The sequence below is a fragment of the Papio anubis genome, chromosome 11 (assembly GCF_008728515.1).
Source record: "Papio anubis isolate 15944 chromosome 11, Panubis1.0, whole genome shotgun sequence".
Classification (NCBI taxonomy): domain Eukaryota; kingdom Metazoa; phylum Chordata; class Mammalia; order Primates; family Cercopithecidae; genus Papio; species Papio anubis.
This window is the reverse complement of record NC_044986.1, coordinates 114,744,003-114,768,338: the sequence shown is the minus strand read 5'-3', so window position 1 is coordinate 114,768,338 and position 24,336 is coordinate 114,744,003. Positions and strand designations below refer to the sequence as shown.

Here is a 24,336-nt window from a genome sequence, read left to right as displayed (position 1 = left end):
ATACATTAATGAATCGAAGGGCTAAAAAACAGTACAATACCCTAAAAATGTAAGAATCATCAAGATCAGAAGAAGGAACACAAGTGATTCACCATCAGAGTGTTCACCTCTGGATTTTTTCAGGGTTCCCTGAGCATGTTTTATATATTAACATCTGAACTAAGGTGAAGAACACACTTTTTCCACCCAAGAGTCTGTATCTGATTTTATGTGTTTCAGTGTATGTCAAGTGGCATCTTTATTTTTCCTTGTTTTATTGCATAATTCGAATGGTTTCCAAATGGCTTACCATATAGTGCTTAAAATTATGATTGTTTTAAGAAAATCAGCTGCAGATGCCTGGTGAAAAGCGTCTATGAAAATATTTTCCGTGAGAAGATGCTCCGGGCATATTTTTGTGGCTTGGCACTACTTGCATTGTGAAATTACTGTTTTAATCTGTATTCCTAGTATTTATAGTTTCCACAGCCCCACACAATGTGTGTGCCCTTAATAACACAGGCAGGTATATAAGTGACACCCAGTGTACATAGAGACATCTTCATCTACCCTAGTTCTAGAGATTTTATATTTAGCTTCTCATTTATCAGCTTGTAGCTTAGAAGGATAATCCATCATCTATACAGAGGAAAAACTTACCCCAGTGAAGTGGTTACAAATCTGTGAGAATATTAAGACCTTCTCCCTTTTTCTTTGATTTGGAATAAAGCCTAGCAGGGCAGCTTGCAGTCAGTGTGGTCTGCTGTGGCACTTGGCTTGTGATTCCCCTTTTCAGTGTCATCTCCTTAGTCCCCCCAACAAAAAACATTCATGCTCATGTTTATGGGTTAGTCCTTCTGTGCCATGTTAACAAATTCAGCATCTCCCAGCTCCTGGGTCTCTACCGTAGACTGAGGGCCTCTGGAGAGGAATGAGGCAGAAGGCACTCAGTTGTCAGGCTGCATGCCGGCCCTCCCGAAGGGCCAGGTGCAGAGGCCTCCCTGCCGAGCACTGCCACACCTGTCACTTGCTTCCAGCCTTCCTCGTCTAAATAGCATGCATGGGAATGGAGATGATAATAATAAATGAGAGGAAACGGCTGATCCATTGGGCCATTTCAAGGAAAAGCCCTATTCTTTTAAGTGGAAGCATTTTATTCAACGTAACTTTCTTCACAGCTCTGCTTCTGTTATCCAGAGCTTTTAGAGGAAATCAAGTACCCACAGCTGGGTTGACAAACACTGTCTGTGATAGAATTAACCTAGAATAACATCAGGTGACTCACAGGAACTGTTCTCAGAGGTGGAATGCTGCCTCTGATTGTTCTTCAAATCCTACCATGTTTTCAGCTACTTTTCCACCCGGGACCTAGAAACCACCCTCCCAGATTTTCCATGATAGTTGTAGTTTAAAATATTCTCAGTGTGCTGGTACTTATTAGAACTTTTTTGTTCACATGGATGTTTATACCATGGAGGAGGCGAGCCCCTGGCTGAATAGGCCAAACCCTCCCCGTGTCCCCTGACTCGTCCCCCTTGAGCATCTGCATCCCTTGCTCATGGTACCGCCTCTGCCACCCCCCACCTTCCCCAGGAAAACAGGGCCGGCCACAGCTGTCTCCTGCATGCACAGCACCAGCAGAAGTAAAAATGACCCTTCCAGAAAGCAGATTAGCTCTGAGGTGTAGTCCAGAGGCACAGCCAGCCTTTGTGAAGTGGAGCCAGGAAAGAAGGATATGGCTGGAACGTCACTGGCTGGAGCTCCAAGCCTCACAATACCCTCTGAAACATCCATCCAGTATTTCAAGAGCAGGAGCTGCATTCTGCTTCTGCCCTGTAAGAGAAAAACATTTTTGGCAAAAGAGAGAGTTGGATAATTTTTCTGACCTGGAAATTCAAAACCAGCTGTGTACAGAGAAGGGAGTTGGGTCCCAGTGACCACTGCCATAAAATGCCTCATGTGTATCTGGTGCTCTGGAGAAGCCAAGTCATGGAGGCTGCAAATCGCAGGAAGGAGCCCCTGTGGGTCTCACATGACAGGGCCTGAAAACTCCCACCCTCAGCAGACAAGGCATCATGGCGGTGCAATGCTCCCCACCCCTCCATGGGAACCTGGAGGTGTCCATCAGAGAGGAGCTGCTGTCTTCAGCCCGTCCTCGTCTGGCAGCAACGCCCGCGTGGCTTCGCAGGCTGCAAGTCACTCCCAGAACCTCATGCCTTGAGATCCAAGCAGTGCGGCGAGTCGCCACTCTTCTCCTGCCAGAATTTCCTCCACACAGGCATCTGCGTTTCTAAAGGACTGTGCCCAGAGCTCGATCATCTATAATCCACAGCACCTGTTAACAGCCTGGCCAAAGTGAGACCAACAGAATTTATCAGCGGCGTCCGGCCCTTCCCGAGTTACTGTACATACCCCTCTCACCTACCTCAAAAACACGGAAGTTCCTTTGCATCACACAAATAAATAGTGGGAGATGAGGATGAAATAAGACCACTGGAGGAAGACAGAAATGACTCTCCAGTCCTCTGGTGGCCACAGTAACAGGGACAGAGGGCAAGCACAGTGGCAAGGAGGTGGCTGTGATTTGCTGGTGTCCGAGGGATCATTTAGAGTAATTAGGACAGTCTGCATCCAAGCTCTTTGGACAGCTTTTACTTGCATGACCCAATGAAAACATTAATGAAAATCTCAATGATTTTCTTAATAGATAGACCCCTTCATAATATGAAACAAAAGTAGACACAGCAGGGCCTCAGCTGGCAACACCTCTGAGCTGAGCCTGCACTCGGGAGGCTGCTCCTCCATTCTCACGCCATTCACGCTCACCTCGCCACCCCTGCTCGGTGTCTGTTCTGAGAAGCACAGGAATACCCGAGGTGAGGCACAACGACAGTCCTCCACTGTTAAGCCATGGCCTAATTCATATCTTACACGTGTCCTTTTAATTGAAGAGGCAAAGTTGGCCAAATAGAAGCACAAGTGGCGTAAAGAGAACATTCCCCACCTGCTCCGTTAGGGCAGCAGCATGCTGGGCGTGTGGAGGTCACTCTGCTGCCGGACTCCCTGGTGTTTCCAGGCAGCCTTACCTTAGTTGTCCTCCATCGTCATTAGACTCCTTACCTGTTTTTTCAGTTAGCCATTCTTGCTGTTTTCGTATATCCAATCTATAGCCCTACTTTCACTGCGATTTTCATGAATGTTTTCAGTAAGTTCTTCTCAGAAACAGATCTTTTCTTAAAGAATTGTGATCATAAAGGGACCCAGAGGCAATTGTGATGTCCCCTCCTCCATTTCCTGAGTTGATATGAAAGTTAGCACTCTATAAAGTGTTGCTGGCTTTGACTCAGTATTCAGGGAAAATGTGACAGTCAGCAACCCCAGTAGAGCCAAAGAGCAGCCAGGATACAAGGGGAGAAATCGAGTCTACTGGCCACCATCCCGTTCCCATCAGGTGATAGCCAAGGTCCAGCCTGTAGACACGCCTCTGTCTCCGGCTGACTGAAAAACATGACCTGGAGCTCTTTCAGTGGCCGAAACCCCCGTCGCCACTTGGGCATGGGAGCACGCACAGAATAACTATTTGCTGCTGAAAACTGAACCACTTTGATACTGAATGAGTAGCTTCAGCTCTCTGCGACTGTGGGAAAGGTCCACATTTCTTCTGTGCCTCAATTCTTCATCAGCCAGGCTACTGACTCCTAAGGTCGTAGTCCCTGGCATCATCATTCAGCTGTTTAGAAAGCCCGTTTTCCCACACTGTAACTCCTGGAACTGCAGGTCCACTGGTTCCGCGAGTACAGAACTTGTCCTCTCCATCTCCTCATCACACGGCCTAAAGGAAAAAAGTTTTATTTCATCCTTTCCTCCTCAGCCCTGCAAGCCATCCCGTAGTTCCTTAAAAAGCCCAATAAATGGATTTCAGTGTATATATTTTACAGGCCTCTGCTACTAAGGTTTTTTTTTAACATGCTCCTAAGCTCCCAGAAGCAAAAGGCTTTTACTTCCAAAAGATAACAACGGTACTTGCCAGTAGCACGCTGCATGGCATTGAGCTGTCTCGTCTCACTCGTGCCACAGTGCATTTGGATCACTGGCCTAGGGAGTGAGGGTTCTCATGGCTTAGGTCATTTTCCCCCATTGTCATGATTTATTTCTTCATGGTTTTATTTTTAGTTTCCTGTCGGTGTAATTGTGTGCTAGCTGCATGTACTTGCTGTTGTATTGTGTCAAATGATTCTCTAACTTCCTTTGGAAAGCACTAATGAATAAGTGCTGTTTCTCTTCTCTATTGTTGGGTTTTTTGTAAAGTTGCTCAAATGCTCTCAGGTATGGCGGCTCTGAATGGAGGACTTGGCGCCACAGGCTTGACGAATGGCACGGCTGGCACCATGGACGCCCTCACCCAGGCCTACTCAGGAATTCAGCAGTACGCAGCCGCCGCGCTGCCCACTCTGTACAGCCAGAGCCTGCTGCAGCAGCAGAGCGCTGCGGGCAGCCAGAAGGAAGGTAGGTGCCGCCTTGGCCCCAGGCAGGGCCCAGCCCAACTGGCAGCACTGGCCTCTAGAGCACGGTTAAAAGGTATCAAACTGAACCCATGCCATAACAGAAAGCAGCTGTTGTATGTGTTATTCGTGTTTAACAAAAAAACCTGAAAGCTGGGCATGGTGGCATACACCTGTAGTCCTAGCTACTTGGGAGGTTGAGATGGGAAGATCGCTTGAGCCCAGGAGCTGAGGCTGCAGTGAGCCATGGTCATGCCTGTGACTAGCCACTGCACTCCAGTCAGGGAACACAGACCCCTCTCTCTCAAACAGCAGCAAAATCCTATTTATTTCAGTCTTTCTCACTTGGTCTTATAGTTACCTTCTAATTTAATTTCTCATCCATCTCTTTAGATGAAGTTCTTGTCCATTGTATATTTATATACCAGTCTGGCTTTGTAGATAAATGGTTTTAATTTTTTCCCCCAGCTACATCTTCTGAAGGGTTATGGCATTTCTGCAGATCTAAGTCCAGGAAAGTTGACCACCTTTTTTGCAATCCCCAAATATCCTCTCACTGCTCACCCCCCTCCCATAATTAAGTTCTATAAACTATTAATTTCCCATCAACTACTTAATATTTGCTGCCTATAAAAAATTCCCAGCGACTTCCCTTTCCCAAGTCAGCACAGACCATCACCTTTTCCCGACACAGAAACTACTTGTTGGTGGAAGGGGATGGATGGCCACTGGCTTCTGTAGGCTGAAGCACTCTCTGTCCTGTGTGTGCCAGGGTTTTCGAGTCCACACATCCTGTGAGTGTGTGGCTGCCTCTCAGTAGGTGATGGTTTTCAGGTGAATGATAAAGTGCACGGTTAGGATTGCCTTGGTCTTTGTTTAATTGGGGGTCTTCAGGGAAAGCAAGTAAGTGATCGATTGCCTTGCTTCTCTGCCAGTAAAGCAAAATAAACTCCAGGAAGTTAATGCTAAGAATAAATTAAAGCTAATTATGAAATGGTTCATGAGTAAGACCAAATAGGATCATTGGTCATTCTTCCTTTTGATTCCTTCTTCCTTAATTGAAGCTCCTTTAGAGCAAAATCTGCTAAATGATTTTTTTTTCTGACTTGGTTAGATATGGAATAAAAAGCCAGAATAGAGAAGCACTAAGGGAGATTTTTTTAAGTTTCTTTCCCTTCTCTTTTACCCTCACCCCATAGTTCCAAACTGCTTTGTCTGAAGTGGGTTTTAAGAGAACACAGCTTAAAAGATACTTACATTTTTTTTTTTTTGAAAAAGGAAAGAAAAGGTTTTTTATTTGTATGAATAACATGGAGATCACTTTTAAAATGAAAAATATATGAAAGTCCAAGTTACTTTTCATTATGTCAACTTTGTCTTTACTCTTAGCTGTGACTATTATTATAGGCTTTTGAAACATGCACAGGTGTTCAGACAGCTGTGGTTCCCCAGGCTTGTGAAAGAGCCCCTACATCAAAAACATCACTTGTCTTCCCCAGGAAAGGCCTGTGTGTGTTCCTTTGTCTGTGGTCTGAGTACCATGGTGACAAATGAAGGCAGAGAGCAGGACCCTGTAGGACGATGATATCCTCACACAGAGGCCAGAAGGCCAGTTCCCCACATGGTGGCCACCTCTCCATTACAGAGCAGGACCTTCCAGTAAACTATGGAGCGGTTTAGGGATAAAGTCTGGGCCCTGAAACAACATGTTTCCGAGGTTTCACCTGAGCTCACTGCCCTCAACTTTCTCGCCTTGAGTTTTAGGGGTTACTGCTTAGTGCAGTAATTCCCCTTCTGAGATTAAGGTAAAATTGCCCAAAATAACCACTGTCCACCTCTGATTTAAGTGTGTGCGTTTTCAGTAGCATGCTTTCGGGTTTTTGATTTGTTCAGTGTTTCTTTGGAATCATCTCCCACCTTCTCATACCTCTCTTCTGATCCCCTTCTCTCCCAGTTAATACGTGCTCAAGAAATTTAAACCATCTTCATATTACTTTAAGTAAAACATAAATTTAAAAGCAAATGATGTCAGGCAGAGCAAAAAAATAATAACAAAGATGAATTCCAGATTTTCTACTCCACAGTTCTGTCCGAGGTTGCAAGACCTGGTGTGTTTTTCCCCAGACAGGAAGTGAGCCTCTGACGGCCCACCTCTGTCCATTACCTGCAGGAGGCGAGTCCCGTGAGGAATGGGGACGCTGGTGTACTCGTACAGCTTTGTTCCTACAAACGTCCCCAGTGCTTTATGCCAGACCAAGTGCCCTGTGAGAAAGATAAAACATGAACACCCCAACAACCAGGACCAGTAGTGAGTGTAACAGAGAATCTAACAAGTGACAGTAACGTGCACCGGGAGAAATCTGATGAAGGGGTGACTTGTGAACAGGTGTTTCCCACTTCTAAAGGAATAGCGATGACACACAGGTAGAATCCCATTTTTAAAAAAGGTGTTTTATGTTTTCCTCTTCATCTCAGCCACCTTAGTTGCATACAAGGGAGGTTTTCCATATGAAATTTTTTTTCCCATTTTAAGATTAAAAACTCAGGGCATATACAAAACCAAACTGTTTCTTGGTGATGGAAAAATTGGGGGATCTATTTCAAGAGATGCTGCTGACATTTTTTCTTGGGAAGATCAGAAGCAAAAGGACAAAACCTACTTGTGTGTGTTTACTGGTCTCTTTGTTGGCCACAGACACATTCAGCACGAGCAACGTTCTAAAAGCCAGGATTACTCAGGCATACCCAGTCATCTGTCATGTGCACTGAAACTCTTATTTTCTCCCCGGCTTCAGGAGGTGAGGCGTACTTCACAGTTCCAACTGGGGCCCAATAACCCTCATTCATGCATTTGGATCTTTTGTGCAGTAGGAACGTGAAAGCTGGTAGCACCACATCTGACCAGCAAACATATCACCGAGGATGTGCACACACAGCAGCACTCAGACCATCCCTTTCCAGTATTTGGGTTTTGCATCTTTTCATGTTAAATTTTGATTCTCTTAAAACCAGAAAACATCTGGGGACCTAAGGCCCCCCCTACAATCGTGTCCCTTTAAAATAGACTCCTTCCCATGCTCTAGAATATGGATATGTCCAAGGAAATGGAAGCAGTATGGAAAGTTAGAGTAGTCATGAAGACACACTTTTAAATGAGAAAGGAATACTTCATTTCTGTGGCTTCCATAGTTTGCCTCAAGAAGTTTTCTTTGTGAAAAGTCCCAATCATTAGGATACTTTCTTGTGATGTATCTTGTGGAGGCAGGGGAAGAAGCTTGGTCTGACATTTTTACAAAATTCTTTTTATCCCCATTTTAGTTTTCTTCATGCCACACACAGACACCCTTCCCACATTTAGGTACCCCAGTGCAGCTATCCCCTGGGGTTGCCTAGTTGGGCAGGCAGGCAGGCCCATTCCTCTCCTGCGAAGGCCAGTTGAGGATTCCCGACCCACTGCAGAAATCGCCCCACCAGTTCTGTGAGCGCCCCTCCTTGGAGGACTCCATGCCTGGAATGCCCAAGAAACAGTCAGCCCTCATGTCCCTCAGCTCATATTTATCCCATTTTGTGCTGCTTTTAACTTTCAAATGGTGCTCATATGGGTGGGGGAGAGTCAGGAGAGGAAAAGCGAGGGGAACTTAGGAGCACGCACCTCTCCAGCCAGCGGGGCCAAGATCTCCATGCTGCCCTTGCTGCCTGTGTTTACTGGGAAAGGACAGGTGGACAGGCAGAGCTTGGCTTCCTTGGTCTTTGCCTAGCTTTTACATCGACTGCACTCATCTCCAAGGCTAACGCCCAGGGGAGTCATTCCTCTCAAAGTCGTGAGACTCAGGCTACCTTCTTTCCTTGTCTTGACTCATTGCCAGTCATTTCTAATAAAGATGATTATTAGACTGTGTGTTAAGAGATTTGGCAAATCAAAACTGGCTGGATAACTAGGCAAATGATAGAGAAATCTGAGCAGCATTACTGCTACATCCATTCTAAATTGTTACAATTTGCTTAGAATGCACAGAGCACCACCCTTTTTTCTTCTCAGAGTCTGTCTGTACCTGAGAAAATCTGGCCACCCAGGAAAAACCCATGCCAAGATTACCTGCCCCCATTCTGTCCACTGTCACCTTCATCCCCATGAAGAGGTGACTGAAATGCATGCCAAGGGGCAGTAGTAGCTGTGACTCACAGAAGACTGTCAGTGAAAAGGAAGCCATTCGTAGCCAGCATCTCTGGAAATCAGGAAAATCTGAAGGATGATTGCTTTCCTGAAAAGCGCTCCAGCACTTGACATTTATCCATCTGTTTGTTCTTTGTAGGAAAGAAAGCTAAATGCTTAGCCTACCTGTTGTTAAAGTATTCCTAAGAAGGGACTTTGGAAACTAAGACTCAAGGGATACCTTACTCTGACTTTTTTTTTCCTCCTTAGGTCCAGAGGGGGCAAACCTCTTTATTTACCACCTTCCACAGGAATTTGGAGACCAGGACATTCTGCAGATGTTCATGCCTTTTGGAAATGTTATCTCTGCTAAAGTCTTCATTGACAAACAGACCAATCTGAGCAAGTGCTTTGGTATGCAAAAGAAACTAAGCTAGAATATTGCAGTAGGTTCCCAAGTGAAGAGTCATGGGAAGGAAAATGTGAGACAATTTCAGTCAGGATAGGGCGTTCCCCACGTGGTGGTGGGCTCTGATTTTCTGGATCCTTGTAAGCAGATTTGGGCAAAGAAAGGAAGGCTCTGGGAAATTAAAGTCGATGCCCATACATTAAGTAATCTTCTATACTATACTGTTAAGGAATCAAACCACATTTAGCTAATCTTTCCCACTAATTCCTTACCCCTCTGGGTTTAGTGCAATTCAGACACCATGGTGGTGGGCAACACCATATTGGGGGGCTTATTGGCCTTGATGTAACACACACACAAAGACATTTTCACAGCCAGCCAGCCATTCATCAGCACCAACACACCCATGTGTTCAGGCTGCTGCGTGATCGCAGCTCCACGTGCCCGGGATAAGCGGTTGACAGATCTCACGGTTACGCAGCGCGCTGCATGACGGGATCTGAAGGGCCACAGTCGGGGAGTGGAATGGATGTGGAGTCCAGGGGCTGGGGCGGGGGCTGTGGGAATGAATGTGAAGTCCAGAGGTGTGCAGCTGTTATCAGAAGCCTGAGCTGCCATGCCCCTTTCCTCGAGCAGTCTGGACTCTGCCTCCTGTGGTGTTTTTCGCTCCCTTAGGGAGTAAGGGATGCTCGCAGAGTGGACGGATGTTTTACACCAGGACAACAGCATTCATTAAATATATTCCTTCCTTCATTTTTCAAACCCTATTGGCCCCCAAAGCAGTTTACAGGCCAGGATGTTCAGAGTATATATTACTTGGCAAGCTCAGGGCCCAGTTTGAGTTAGAATATTCACTTTAATCACTCCTGCAATTTAATAATTCATGCCAATGGGAAATAGTAACAGCATAAAACCCAGTTAGTTAGGTAGGGCTGGAGGAAACACACAGAATTGTGTGCTATAAAGGAAAATAGCAAAGGGAGGGTGGTTCTCAAACTTAACACTGGCTGGCAATGAGGAACCAGTTCAAAGAGAATGTTTTGGCTTCTAAAACTCTATTATCATAAGGTCTAATTTGTGCTATCACCCAGGAAGGTCTGAAGGCACCGTTAAAGGACTCCGCATGTCAGCCACTTACAGTCACCACGCTACCCTAGCGGCAAGGCTGTCAGCCGGAACCCATTAGGCTGCTGCTGTGGCAACTGTATAAACCCCTCTGTGACAGTTCAGTAGAGAGGGATATGCAAATCAAATCATTATGGGGGGGGGTGTTTGAGCAGGAGCCTACTTTAGGGAGGCTTCCCTACACGGTTTACAAGGCTTCGAGGCAGACTTTTGTGTTTTTCACAGCTAAACAATATTCTAGGTTTATTTGGAAGGGAATTCTGCTTCATGATTTGATTTGAGAAAATATTTACTTCCTTGAAAACAGATTGTTTATCAGCCTACAACCTCCTTAACCATGTGCTCATACTGACGTAAACCATAGCTGTTAGTGTCAGCAGATGATTCTTGAGCATGATGGACTGGTTTCCATTTTTGTGAAATGCTACAGCACCCAGGTTGCTCGGTGAGCCAGCCGCATTTCTTAGGGCTGCCAGTCATAAGGTGGTGCCCTGTTCCTTCCTAGTTCTTGGCCAGGGTTTGTTATCCATCTCACCTTTGTCCACTTCCATTCTGTAACTATCTTGCTGTTCTTTGGTAAAGTACCCAGAGGGAAAGGAAAGTCAGAGCAAAACTCTTGGATCCCAGATCACATTTATTGGGAATGAGACTTAATAAAAATTTAAACAGCCACTTTGCAATCCAGCCTGCCTCTGAAAAGCTGCTCAGTGTTATGCCACATGCCCATTTTTATCAGCTGAGAACTGTGCAGAAAAGTCATGTCCTCTTCTTCCTCCTCTAGTTTGTAAAGGAATTTTCTCTTTAACTTTAATAGCAGATGGATAGAGGTGCTCAGCATAGAACCTTCTGAACAGCTGACGTTTAGACCTAAATGTAATGTAAATCAGAACAATAGCTTCCTGTCACCACTTGCATCAGCACCCTTTACAGCCTTGCCGTACCTCTGCTGCCGCCTCCCCCAGTGCTGGAACAGACTCTGGGACCGAGATCCTCTTGTCACTGGGTCTTTGCAGTTCTTTTTCAAAAGCTTGCCCTCCCTGCTGTTTTTGGTGGCGGTTGTTGCTACAGAGTAAGAAATGGGGACCTCTCTTCAGATGATTAAGCTCTAAGCCGTTGACTGGGTATCCCCGAGACTCTGGGAGATGCCAGGGAGCAATTTCCTTTCTGCTGAATTTACTGGAGCTTTGGAAATGGAAAGTGAGATAAGGAGAAAGGCCCAGCACTTCCCTAGTCTCCTTGGTAATAACTCCAAGTGGGTAAAAATCAAGTATGAGTTATTCTAGGGTTTATTTGCTAATTGACCCATCCTCCAGCCAAACAGGTGTAGGCTCTGTGTGACGGACGATGGAGAGCTGGAGTGAGAGGCCGGGGCTTGGCAGTATCTGCTGTTCTCCAGCCCTTCCCTTCCCGAGCCTGCCTGTTGGCCTCACCTGGCTGGGACACGTGAGCCCCTAGGGGCCCCCACAGCCCTTAAATATTTACACCACTGCTTGTATGAGTAGCATATATGGACCTGGGGTTCTTTTGGAGAGATACTAAAGGACTTGAAACACAATGATTTGAGCGAGTTCAATAAGTGGAACTGAATTCAGCCAAACAACTGAGGTTTCAGTGTTCTGGGGAGGGGTGTGTGCTCCATGATGCCACAGTTCCAGTCCAGCCAGCTGCTCCACAGCTGCTCAGTGGGCATGTTCCATCAGCCACTCACGGTGGACTCACCATCAGTTCGGCGGAGCTGTGCTGGGCCCGTGGGGCTGGCGCCTCATGCTGGCTCTCCAGCCCTCCCCAGAGCCCCGGCCCCCTTTTCTGGTTTCTGCTGGGCTGCCTCTCCAGCCTGACTCCCTGTCTCGGTATTTTCCAGGTTTTGTTAGCTACGACAATCCAGTCTCTGCACAAGCTGCTATCCAGGCTATGAATGGCTTTCAGATCGGCATGAAACGCTTGAAGGTGCAGCTGAAGCGTTCCAAAAACGACAGCAAACCTTACTGATCCTAACCCCAGAGGCTCCCTGCTCTCATTTTAGCTTTCTTAGGGTAAGTCCCACGAGCCAGCCTGTCTCAACAGGGAAGGCAGAGGAGGACCACATTGCCAACTTTTACCAAGAGAGACGGTTATTTTTACAATAAGGCCTCCATGTCCCCACCCACTTCCCCTACCCAGTTTGCCATAATTAAAACTTGGGCTACCTTGTTTCTATTGAGTAAATTCCTTCTCCAGTTGTGCCACTGTATTCTCCTTTGTTTTGCAATTTGAATCTCCTTTTACTTTTTAATTTTTTTCATTTTTGCTTTTTTAAAGAGAAGCATATACACAAATAAATGGCATCTTGAGAATTTAAAAGGCAAACAAACGCTAATGTGCAATTCTAACTCTGAAACCACTGGTGCCCCGAGAGCACTGCCTGGAGAATTCACCCCTCCTTGCCCGGCGCCCGCCCCCGGAGGGAGGGCCCGGTGCTTAGAGGTTAACGTGGTGGCCTAGGAGAGGGAGAAGCCAGGAGAAGCACTTACTCCAACCACACGTCTTTCCACTACATCGGCTTGTTTTACTAAGTAGGATTTTATTTTAGGGTTCAAAGAAACATGACATTTATTGGTCAAATGATTACACTGGTTGTCTATTTTGTTATTGTTTTATTTTAGTTTTTAGAAAGGATTAATGTACAAAAAGATTTAGAGATCTGTTTCTTAAAGCTACAGGGTTTAAAAATAAAAATGAGTGAAAATACTTGATGTTTCTTGAAAGATAAATTTAATAATAATAAATAAATACATAAATACATAAATAAAAAAGAAAGCCACAGGCCTGTAAATTTTATTTGTAAAAAAGCATTTCTATTTTTATACAAAATTTTTACTGCCTCAGAAATAATGGAAGTTATTTATTGCCTATTGTTAACTTATTGGGTACCTAAAGAGCAGTTCTCTGTCTAGCTAGAACCTTCTGAAGTAGTCTCTAGAGGAATTGTTCTAGGAATGGGCTTTTTTTCACCGTTGAACCCTAGACCTAAAGTTCATGCTTTATCCTCTCGTTGTTTGTATCTGTCTGATGATTTTGTTTGTAACTTCCATTATCTAGTTTACAGTTCAGTCGTCTGACTTTCCCCGTATGTCACATTTGTTGAAACTGGACCCTCTCCCCCTGTCCCTCACCCCAAAACACCCGGAATCCATCCCCTTTCACTCTCTCCAGATGGATTCTCTTGGGGTTTCATTGTGCTGTGGATAAAGAGTGTAAGAAATGCAAATTATGTGAATGGCTCGGAGACTCCCTAATGACCTAAGATTTGCATTAGTTTTTCTCCTGCACCCTTAAAAGTGATTTTGTTGCTGCTGCATAGATTCTGTGTAACTTTTTACTCTTCCTTGTTTTTTCCCTAGACATCTTCATGCCCGTTAGTTCATCGTTTGCCTAGCATGTCCCTGTGGCGTCTCAAAAAAAAGTTTCATCGTCCCGTCATTGTTTCTGATGTCTTTCTGACCTCACATCATATTTGGTTCTCCTACTGACCTTTGATCTAGTTTGACCTTTGAAATTTGCATGTGACCTCATCTAGCTATGAATTCTGGGAAGTCAATGTGAAAAACATTGCTGCATTCATGCAAGACTGAAATTTATTATTAGACAAATTCATTATAGAAAAAAAACCTGTGGCAAAAACGTTTCTTTCTTTTTTTTTTCTTTTCCTAAAACAGACTTGAAAGTATTATACAGGGATTGGCATTCTTCCCGGTCACTGGTAACAATAGCAATATGTGTCCAGGGACACAGAATGTTGGTTTCTAACAGACTACTTCCAAAAACAGTTTGAGAAAAAAACTGTCTGATTTTAAGTCTCTAGAGGTCTGTAATAGTTTTTACATTTTTCAGGCAGTGTAAAGTTTTTTGATAAGGCCATTTTAGGTGGCTCACTTTCTCATTAAGATATATATATAGAACCACTTTTTGTAGATTAGTATAAGAAAAATATTTACCCTGTTTTGGGGCAAATGCTACCTATTTGTGTCACCTTTTGCTGAACTCACAGTTAGACAATCCATGGTTTAATGCACATGAAATTACCTATATTTTATACTGTTTCAATGTACAGGAGAAAGGTTACTGTAAACTGTGTTATGTTGGTGCTTCTGTGAATTAAGTTGTGGTTTCATCATGAGTCTTAATGTTCTTTGTTGATAAGACAAGTTTAGAATTGGTTTACTTAATACAAAAAAAAAAAAAAAAGAATTTCAAAAAAAAGTTGTTTGCTTAAAAAAAATTTCATGTGAGGGAAAAAAAAAAAAACCTATTCCAGAATAAGTTTTTGTGTTGGCTTGTGAAGCATTGATGTCATTTTTTTTAATTGTGGACTATTTAGATGTGTTTGTGTTCAGCAAAATGTGATCTGTTTTTTTCTTTTAAAGAAAAAAAGTGAAAATATATAGTGCCAAATTCCAAAGGTACTTCCTTCCTAGAGCTTCAGTGTGTTTCTTGTGAGAAGTAATTTGATAACATGGGTATTTTATTATGTGTTTTGTATAAATCCCTAATATTTAAAAAAACAAAAAACAAAAAAAGGTTAAAAAGTTTGTTAACTTGCTATCCTGTGGTCTTGTTGCCTGAAATTGTTATTGTTTGTTATTTCTCTCTGATGTTTTTTGTAAGACATTGTATAAGTGCCCATGTCCCACTTTTTTAACCACTCTGCACATCAGTGCTGTGAAGGCAACCTCACCATGTATTTTCTTCATAATCTATGGAAACCTCTAAGGTGAGAAAGTTTTGAACTTTTAACCCTTTCTACCCAGAGCTATCTGGAATGTTGATAACTTTTTATACCGTCATGATTTGAGTTTGTTTTGGGGTGTTTCCAATTTGGATTTTTTTCCCCTGCATCTATCCTCTAAGTTGTTTCGGTTTGACTACTTTGTTCTTTGGTTAAGATCCAAAAGAAAACAATTCCACGAGGCCAATCTAAAGGGAAAAAATCCTACACTACTTTTGATTATTTCTCATTTTGGGGAACAGAATTCCTAATGTGCTACTAGAATTCCTTCTTCCGTTTTAACGAGTAATTGGATAAAGCCTGAGGGAAAACAGAGGTAGATTCAGCACCTAACAATCCTGTATGCTTTTTAGTGCTATGTCCTAGTCTAGAACATTTTCATATACCTTGCAGTAAAACGACTTTGTGGCAGGACAGTCTTTTGAGGGGTTTTGTTTCTGTTTCTTAAATACTCCTAAATAATATTTCTAATCAGCCATTAGGCTAGGGCATCTCCAACCCCAGTAGGTACCTCTGAATATACCAGGTGTCTGGAGTTAGAAGCCCATAGCCCTTTCCCAGCCTTTTTGGTTTTTTTTAATTGAACACATTTAAAGGGGACTGACCATCTAAGTAAAGCTCAGTTCTTTATCACAATGTACTGACCAAATACCTAGCACCAGTTCCAATACCTAGCACCAGTTCCTGCTGCCACTTTTTAAAGTGCCATACGACTTTTTATGAACAGGTACCTTGCTGTCTTGACAAATCCTAATGTCACACCTACAGCCCCAATACAAGCTCCAGCCTTCCTCTTCGGCATGCCCTGGAAGCTTCTTGGCCTCAGCTCCCCTTCCCCGCTCAGCACCCTGTTAGGATCAGTGTGTGTGGATGGGATAGCCCTGGGATGGAAAGGACTAGCCTCTACTGATGCAAAAAACAAAAAGCAACACAAACGTTTCCTTCTTATAGCACATGCACTTACAGTGACATGATTTGTATTATCCTCACATGTGTTTACTACTGCTGGGGCCTTCCTTCATCCTCTGAGGGCTATTTTGTACTTCCTGCAGCAATCAGCTTAATAACAACCGTTATTGCACCTGTCTCTCTCCGAGAACACGGTGTGTCTCGACACATACATGGAAACACAAGAGCCCGCCACTTGAATTTCTAAGACCATTTCATCCTGAAACTCTTTATCAATTACCTAAATCTCAATGAAAAACAATTCTGATTTCTTTCCTGAAGCAGACTCCCCTCCCCATTTCCCTCTCAACCCACCTGCATGCATCTCCCCCAGAGGAAACACTGAGCAGGGGACAGGAGGCTCAGGACGGGCCCTCTGAGTCGAGTGTTCCTTCTTCACAAGTCACCAAAAGAGAGGACATAAGTGGGAAAGTCCTTTTTTGCCCTTCTCCAAAAAACAAACCTTTCACAGAGACAAACTGTCCTTCTATCCACTTTATCTTTTACTATCAAAAGGAAAAAAGCTGCAAGGGTGCAAAGGGCCTGTGCCAGAAGAAAACACACACAGGGAAACCGCTTTTTTTAATCAAGTGTAGAGAATAGTCATTTTTAATCTAAATTAGAGAATTGTGATACAATGGCAGTCCTCAAAGGCGTAACGAGTTCATCTTTCTTTCACCATAGGGGTTATAGTTGGCTTGTGCTACTCTGGAATCATTTTACTGTTTGTTTTTATTATCTTAAGTGCTAATTAAAAAAAAATAAAATTTTAAAAAAACCTGTAGTTTCATTACCTTTTTGAATAATGTCATACAAAAAATGTATGTTTTTTTGTGCTGTGAGAATTGATGTTTGTAGATTAATAATCATTTTGTTTAGAATTACAAAATAGTTTTTAAATATCGTCTGAGAAAAGCCAAAGTTAATGCAACCTAGTGGAAACTGTAAGACCATTTGAGTATTGTTTGTTTTATTGATGCATTTGGATTTTGTTGTTTGATGGAATTTGAGCCAAAAAAAACATACGCAGGCTTTCCTATTTCTACAACTGATTGTACTTATGCATTTTGTACCAGTGGAACTTTTTATACTGGAGATTAAAAAAAAAATGGAAATTTTTGTGGCTTGCTCTGGTGGGCCCCTGACAATGACTGATTTCAAGTTTGATTTCGGGTTGATAGAAAGAAAGTTGCTTTTCTTTTGAGAATTAAAAACTTTGGCTTGATTTCTTTTTTCCCTTTGCTTATACCTAGCATTAGAATTTTGTCTTAAAATAACAGCGGTAAGTTTCACTTTTTATTCTGTATTGTGCAGTTACACAATAAGGTAATTAGATTTAGAAGTACTCAGTCACTTTAAGTGGATAAATGTATTAGTTAAAACTTTAGGGTTTGCTTTTTTGCTGTTTAGATCAAAGTTTTTTCTGATTCTTCTGTCCTCATTGTGAACATAACCGTGTAGTTGAAACAGTCAAACTTATTTTTGTAATGTATGTTATTGTGTGATGCAGTTTTTTGCTTCTGTCTCCAATATTAAACCATTTTCCTAATACTTGTTTCTCTCTCTGCGTGTTGTATTGTTGGTAGTCATTATGTGTTGGTGATACATCTGCACACCTCACTGTTTCACGTATCTGTTTTTTTCTCTATGTTGTGTAAAAAGATACAGTCGATTCCACTTAAGTGAATATCTGATTTGGTAAAGAGGAAACTGCACACCAGCCACCTTTGATTTATGTACAACCGCCCACGTGAACTCCTGCTTCCAAGATTTATACACTTTTTTCCTACAGTTCACCTCAGTAACTGCCTTCGGGGTTGGATTTGCCAAGGTGTTTTACGGTCTTTTGACCACACAGGTTAATTTCCCCTTCTCTCCCCGCCCTCATGAGTCTATCCACACAGTTCTTAACATACATTCCAAACTGCTGCTGGGGTTTCCTCTCTACACCCACGAGGCCAAACCCACATCATTACAGTCCTACTCTTCTTAGACACTAATCACCTTTCTAAAAGAGGTGAGTTCTCCAGGGAAGAAAAATAAACTTAGCCGGTGAAAAGGGTTAAACTTAAGTCTATTTGTTGCCATCAGTCAAAAGATATGTATAGAAAAGTCATTTAAATTATTTATTTCTACAAGCTAATTGAATCCAGGAGCAGCTTTAATTATTAACACTAACGGAAGAGAAAAGAAGTATTTCCAAGGGCTCAAATGGAAGCTGTCCTCAGTCCGGTGGAGCCAGGGGGAGGTAAAGTTTCTCACACTCAAGTCGTCTTCATAGTTTACTGTCCTTTTCCAAACAAAAGCTAATAATGCCATACACATCCACACACTCCCTCCTGGATGAACCTAAGTCTCGTCCCCACTGTCACCCCAAGGCCAGTTATCAAAAACTGTTCCTTCTCTGCCCTCAAAGACTGAAGCCGCAGGCCCTGTTCTGCCTCTGCTCAGGAATCTGATTGCTCTTAAAGTGCTCTTACAAGATTCCGTCGATGTTTGCTCCCTCTGTCTTATCTCTCCTTCCAGTATTTTCAGACGCACAAGCTCTGACTCAGGCCACCCAGCACCTGGCAGCCTTCCTCTGGATGCCAGTGAAATCTCTCCCAGTAGGTGCTCAGGCTCTTCACCCTCTCGTTGCAGCAGCCCCTCTGGCCCGAGATTGTATTTTCTAGTCTGCTCAACAACAGAGGGGCCTGGCGAGGTGGAGGAAGGGAGGCTCCCTCCCCGGGGCTGGCCGCCTCAGTGATGGTGATGCCACCAGCTCCAGCCTGCATGGATGGAGCTCACTTCCTGCCACCACTTCTGCTTTCAGTCTCCTCATAGCCTTCGGCAGTCTCCTCTGAAAACACACTGCCTATGTAGTGGGAAAGGATGGCTAAGGGTGTGAATTCTTTTTATTAGGGAGGTGGGAGGGGATGTTGGGAGGTATGGGGGGGTGATTAAATTATTTCCAAGGTGCAAGTGTTTATTTTTCAAATCTATAAGTACATAGATCCACCATTTTGGCACAAGACAAAATACTCATGCTAAGCAAAGGAAGAGAAAGACAAAGCCAGTTTTTGTTGCTTTTCTAAAGCAACAAATAATTCTCCAAAGAAGGGGATGAAAATGCTAGTTCCTTTAAGCACTTATGACTATCAAGTTGGTCCCTGCTTAAATTCATACCCATAGTTTTGAGTCGGTATGACCCCGCTGCAGTGTGAGCAAGGTGAATCCATGTGCTATGCAAGGACCACCTTGGGATACTGCAGCACCATCAACATCCGCCTTGCTGATGGAAGCCACACACGCTGCCCAGCCCACAGCAGTTGCACGCACCCAATGGGCTCGGACTCTTAGCTGGCAGGCTAGGACACACAGTGAACATAAATGTACTGTGAATCGTTCCTGATAAGTGAATAAAACATTGTGACCAAACAATCAGCTTATTCACTTATCAGGAATCGACTGTTCTGCTAATTTGCTGTTGTTGTTTTTCATCTCTGTTGTAGTTCACTATTTTTGCTGTGTTCTGTTCTCTCATGCTTGGGCAAATCACTGGGAATATTATCTTCATGTGACCATGAAACGTTTCTATTGAGTGAAAATGATATCTTAACAAAATCTATGCACTTGCTATCAGGAACACAATACTGGATGTGTCTTATATATATTGAACTATATAGTACTCGATTTCTTAAATAAAGCTTAAGAAAGGACTTGTTGTGTGTAAAGTTAATGTGATTATTTTTCAAAGCAGTGTTTCTAAGGGGTATTTTTGTTCTTTTAAGTCTTGAGTGATACAGGATATTTTTCATTAAAATTATATCACTGGCTTTATGACTTAATATTCAATAAATTGACTTTGGAAACAAAAGTTCTCCGGAGTGCATTTGAGCCAAGAGACCTCTGGAAGTCCACCCCCTGCCTCATGACCACGGCGAGTCTCTACCCACGCACCGTGGGGGGGCAGAACAGAGCAGTCCCTTCATGGCCAAAAAGCCCACTAGGAGGCACCCAGAGTCCGCCCCAACCTACAAAACCCGACTGCCTTCCTGGATGTGATCTCTTTAGGCCCAGAAGAAAGGGGACCAAAGAGAAAGGCAGATCCAGGAATAATGCTGGTTTGTGTCAATACTTTGCCAGAATGATGTGGCAGTGAAAGCATGCTCTGCTGGAGAACAATAGCCACCCTATTCAGGACCGCAGAATGAGAGGCAGCAAGAGAAGGCATTTGATCATGCAGGATGAGAAGGGTAATGTTTCAAAGCGCTATGTGAGAGAGAGAGACATCCTATAACAGTTGCAGCGCTTAAACGGGAGGCCTGCTGCTTGGCCCTTTGAAGGAATATTTTTGAAATTTTTCCTGCAGGCCATAAGTTTGAACAGAATGGCATTTTCTGTTGGATTCCTTTTTTGCTTCAGGGTTTTATGTTGGATTTGTTTTTCTAGCTTAATGTTTGATTCTGAGAAAAACTCCTGAACTTCTACTTGCAAAATGGCACAAGCATCCTGATCCTTTATGAAGCAAATCTTATTCATCCCTGGTAATGAGGCACAGAAAGAGCAGCTAATGAAAACCCACAGATAATCCAGAATAATTCTTCCATTCTCTGCCTTCTCCCACCACAAACCTCCTCCTATTCATAAATTTCTCACAAAAAAAGAAGCTTCTAATGAAAGTGAGGGAGCAGAGAAAGAGCCAAGAAGCAGGAAAAGGCAGCCAAAGCCAAGGGCCTTGGAGAGGGGACACCTGCTGGTGCTGCACAGCCACCTGGGAAGCGCTTAACATTGGGAGACCCACGGTCCGTGAGACCTGGGCGCGGGTGCTGCCTGCCTGTGAGGAGCCCTTCACAGTCCTCCCTTGCCAGTCAGGCACCCAGCTAGAACACACCCCTTCTGTAAAGGGCACACAGCCGAGGGCATCATGGGTAGGAGGGCACTGAGTCAGGGAAGGAGGAATAAGACCAACACGTTCCCCTGTTGGTGTGCAGCCCTGATTGCAGAGTCCCCCATGTCTCCCTAAGCAGGGGCTGCCCCCTGGGAGACCAGCACAGAGTGACAGGTCAAGGCAGCTGGAAGTCATCTGCCGGGCAGGAGCTGCTTTCTGAGGAACACTCCATGTCTTGTAACCTGTCTCTACTGGTCAGCAAAGCACCCTGGCACCAGCTTCCACGTGCCTGCATCAGGAGGGTGTTTAATACAAACTACACACACACAGTGTTCTCCAACTGGTCACTTACAGCAGAAGCCGCACATAAGAATCCCCAGTTGTGAGACACTGGAGGATCCTTCTCTCATGAAGCTGCTGTGCCCTGTATAGAAAGTTCTCAGGTGCATTCTCTGGGAGGCCAGACTGCCTCAATGTGAATGCCAGCTCTACCACTAATTACCCAGGGAACCTCTGTGCCTGAATTTCCTCATTAGCACAAGGAGGGTAAAAATAATACCTAACGCATGGGGTTGTCATGAGGATCAACTAAGCCAATACACGGAAAATGATGTGCTTAGGGTCCACGGCGCTGTGAGCACAAGGCCGGGCCGCAGGTGAATCGGAACAGCCACACCTACAGACAGAGCAGCTGAACTCACCTCTACTGGCCTGGCCTCTCACCTTCTCCCAGCAGGTGTCCGCTTAGCCACCTGCAGAGAGCCCCACAGAGCTCCCTGGGTTCCCTGGGGAACTACAGGCATGGTCTGACCAGAAAGTACAGTTCTTCCAGCAGAGCTCTCTGCACTGACAAGTCCCAGAACAGGCCTTTCCCCTTCAGAGACACTGGCCACTCTAGTGGCACCTTCCCTTACAGGCTCACACACCACACAGCTCCAGGAAGTCACCAACTCATCCCACGCTAGGAAAAGGAAATGATTCCGCACTCGAATCCACCCCTTCCTACCTGTATTATATTTAGGCATCACTTCCCCAAAAGAAAAGCCTAGCTGTCCAGTTTGAGTCCAAGGCAGGAATGACAAGGTCACCTGTAGATTTGTCTATAACAAGCCTGTAGGTTCCAGGCCCTTCCGAGGCAAAGTGGTGCTCAACAGCAACCTGAATGGGTGTATGACCACCTCAGGGACAGCAGAAGCCGCACTTCTGAAACAAGGGCAGGCACACAGATGCGGCCAGGCAGAGAGCACCCGACCCCCACCCCCCATCCTCACTCTGCTCCCAATTCACCACAGGCACTATGCTTTTGTTCTCATTCTTTGGTGATCCATGCAGAAGTTTAGAAAAATTATTTTGCTACTAAAAGCACAAAAATGAAAAGTAATTGCTTTAGCAGAGGGTGACTCTTAAGAGAGACTCGCCATTACCTAAGCCCTGTGGCAAACTGTTACGGTCTCCAGAGTCATTCTCCCCTTCTCTCCTCTCTCCACCCCTTTCTAGCTTCCCGCATTCTTTGCGATGCAGCAGAACATTCGCTATATATGGTGTGCTGTTTCCATGTCACATGTGTCTGTCTCCTCAGCTAGACCATGAGCTCTCTGAAGGAAGTGACTGTGTCTCATCCATCACTGGATCCCCCGTCCCTTGCACAGTACCTGCCATCTAGTCAGGGTTCAAACATGCTGGCTGGTTGAGGAGACTCCAGGAAGGAGCAGTGAGCATGCCGGAGCTGGGGACAAGCCTTCCTTATTCAATTGTGGATGGGCTCAGGAGGGTGGAAACTAGAGACCTCCTAGCGAAAGTCAGGAGCCACAGTGGCAGGGGGCCGAGGGCGCGAGTGGGAACGAGGGAGAACCACTGCGGCGAGCCCCCTATGCAGGCTCTACCTGGTGGCCCCAAAGCTCCTCAGCTAAGAGGCCCCAAATGGAAGACTTGCCTGCTGTGAGGTCAAGAAACCTCAGATGTCCCGTCATCTCTTTCTGCACCCACTCGGGAACATTTTCTATCTAGGGACTGCCCCTCAACAGAATTTTAACATCTCAGAGATCAGAAGGGCCCTAGAACTAAGTCCACATGAACAGAAACCGTGGAGACAGGGGCCTGACTCAGGCATTCCTGAGAAGCGGATCCGCTCCCTTTCCCCCAGCTCCCGCAGCAGCTCCTGTTGGGCCTGGCAAGTGAATGCCTGGGGCAGGACGGGGCGGACACCAGCTCCCGCCCTACACAGCACAACCGAGCCATTCAAACAGACTTGGACAGGCGCAAGGTCCCTGCTGCTGCAGGGATGCCATTTGGCGGCAGGCATGCAGGACACGGGCTTGGATCCTAGTTCTGTGTCCCAACACATCAATAGCTACCACGGAGCGAGGGTGTACGCCACTAATCATTCATTTGTCCAAAACACGCATTAAAGAGCTACCCTATGGCAGGCATTCCGGTAGGGCCGTGGGTACAGACAGTTAACACGTCATACCCCTCCCTCTAAGAGTTTGGCCATAATTAGCTTCTCTGCCAAATAAGGGAAAATAGGTAAGCAAGTGGATGGTCCAGGCAAACCTCTCTCCCTGCACAGCAGACACTGCATCCCAGGGCACCCACACAGATTACGTGCTCAGAGAGACAGTTCTGTGGGACTCTCTGCCTTAGCTGAGCTCACCGTTGCTCAGACTCACCATCGCCCTGCTGGAGCTTAAACGGCTGTCCTGGGGGAGGATGAAAGACAGTGGGAGACAGGGCAAGAAGCTCCCTAAAGCTTCTACACAACAATGTCTCCACTGAGGCCAGAGCTGACCAAAGCGGCCCAAGTGCTCCAGAGTCACGCTTCCCAACCACCCAACTATGACACATTCTTCCCCGTCTACAAAATGGGATCCAACCAACAGCTTCACACCTTTAAAAACTATGAACTGAAACAAATGCTGGGCGCCTTCCCCTCAAGGAACACAATGAGGCTGGGTAGGTGGGTAGGGGAGATGTAAGGGAGGACAGGGCCTCTGTGGGCCTGAGGGGCAGGGCTCTGGCAAGAGAAGAATGCTCTGCTGAGCTGACGCTGCAGTCATCACCCACCTGGAGCTCCACGACCCCATGCCCCGCCAGCCCAGCTCTGCCCGCTTTCTATCCCCTACTGACTGCATCCCCCCGGAGGTGCCCCTTCAGCCTCTCCCACAGTGTCAGCACATCGCCATTCGCAGCCTCAACTTCTGCCCAGTAGCAATAAAATGTTGGTACCCACTTGCCTGCCTTCCCTGGCACACAACGCTCTGCAGAGCAGGTGTCAGAGAAGGGGAGGTTCCCAACTCAACTCCCCTGGCCCTGAGAGGAGAGGGCCAGGCAAGCAGCCCCTCAGGTTGGCCAGACAAGGAAATATTGGTGACCTGTCATTCATGAACGTGATTATAAATATATGTCATACCCCTCTACAATTAAAACCATCCAGGTTAAAATTTGAATAATTCACAAACTTACAGTGTGGTATGAATTTGGAAACATTGATCTGAAGTAATGTTTTCCAAATTCTATTCTACAGACATTACCCTGCAAGATAATCTATGGGAAAAATAAGTTCGGCAGCCAAGAAGGTGTGAGGAG

At 45.0% G+C, this 24,336-nt stretch overlaps 1 protein-coding gene and 1 pseudogene across 38 annotated transcripts in view; one reads left to right on the top strand and one right to left on the bottom strand.

The window, feature by feature from the left end:
- The window catches only part of CELF2 (CUGBP Elav-like family member 2), an 861,437-nt gene extending 841,858 nt beyond the window's left edge, over window positions 1-19,579 (top strand). For 16 of the 38 annotated variants that reach the window (XM_017944501.3, XM_009213961.4, XM_009213963.4 and 13 more), the window contains 3 exons: window positions 4,288-4,485; window positions 8,905-9,048; window positions 12,030-19,579. In XM_017944501.3, coding sequence (XP_017799990.1) covers window positions 4,288-4,485; window positions 8,905-9,048; window positions 12,030-12,157 — 470 coding nt within the window. In that variant the 3' untranslated portion in view covers window positions 12,158-19,579. The remainder of the gene's footprint in view (window positions 1-4,287; window positions 4,486-8,904; window positions 9,049-12,029) is intronic. The other 22 variants (XM_017944484.3, XM_017944487.3, XM_017944489.3 and 19 more) reach the window with 7 other exon arrangements.
- LOC116269537 lies at window positions 1,548-2,976 on the bottom strand (annotated as a pseudogene).
- Window positions 19,580-24,336: the final 4,757 nt, after the last annotated feature.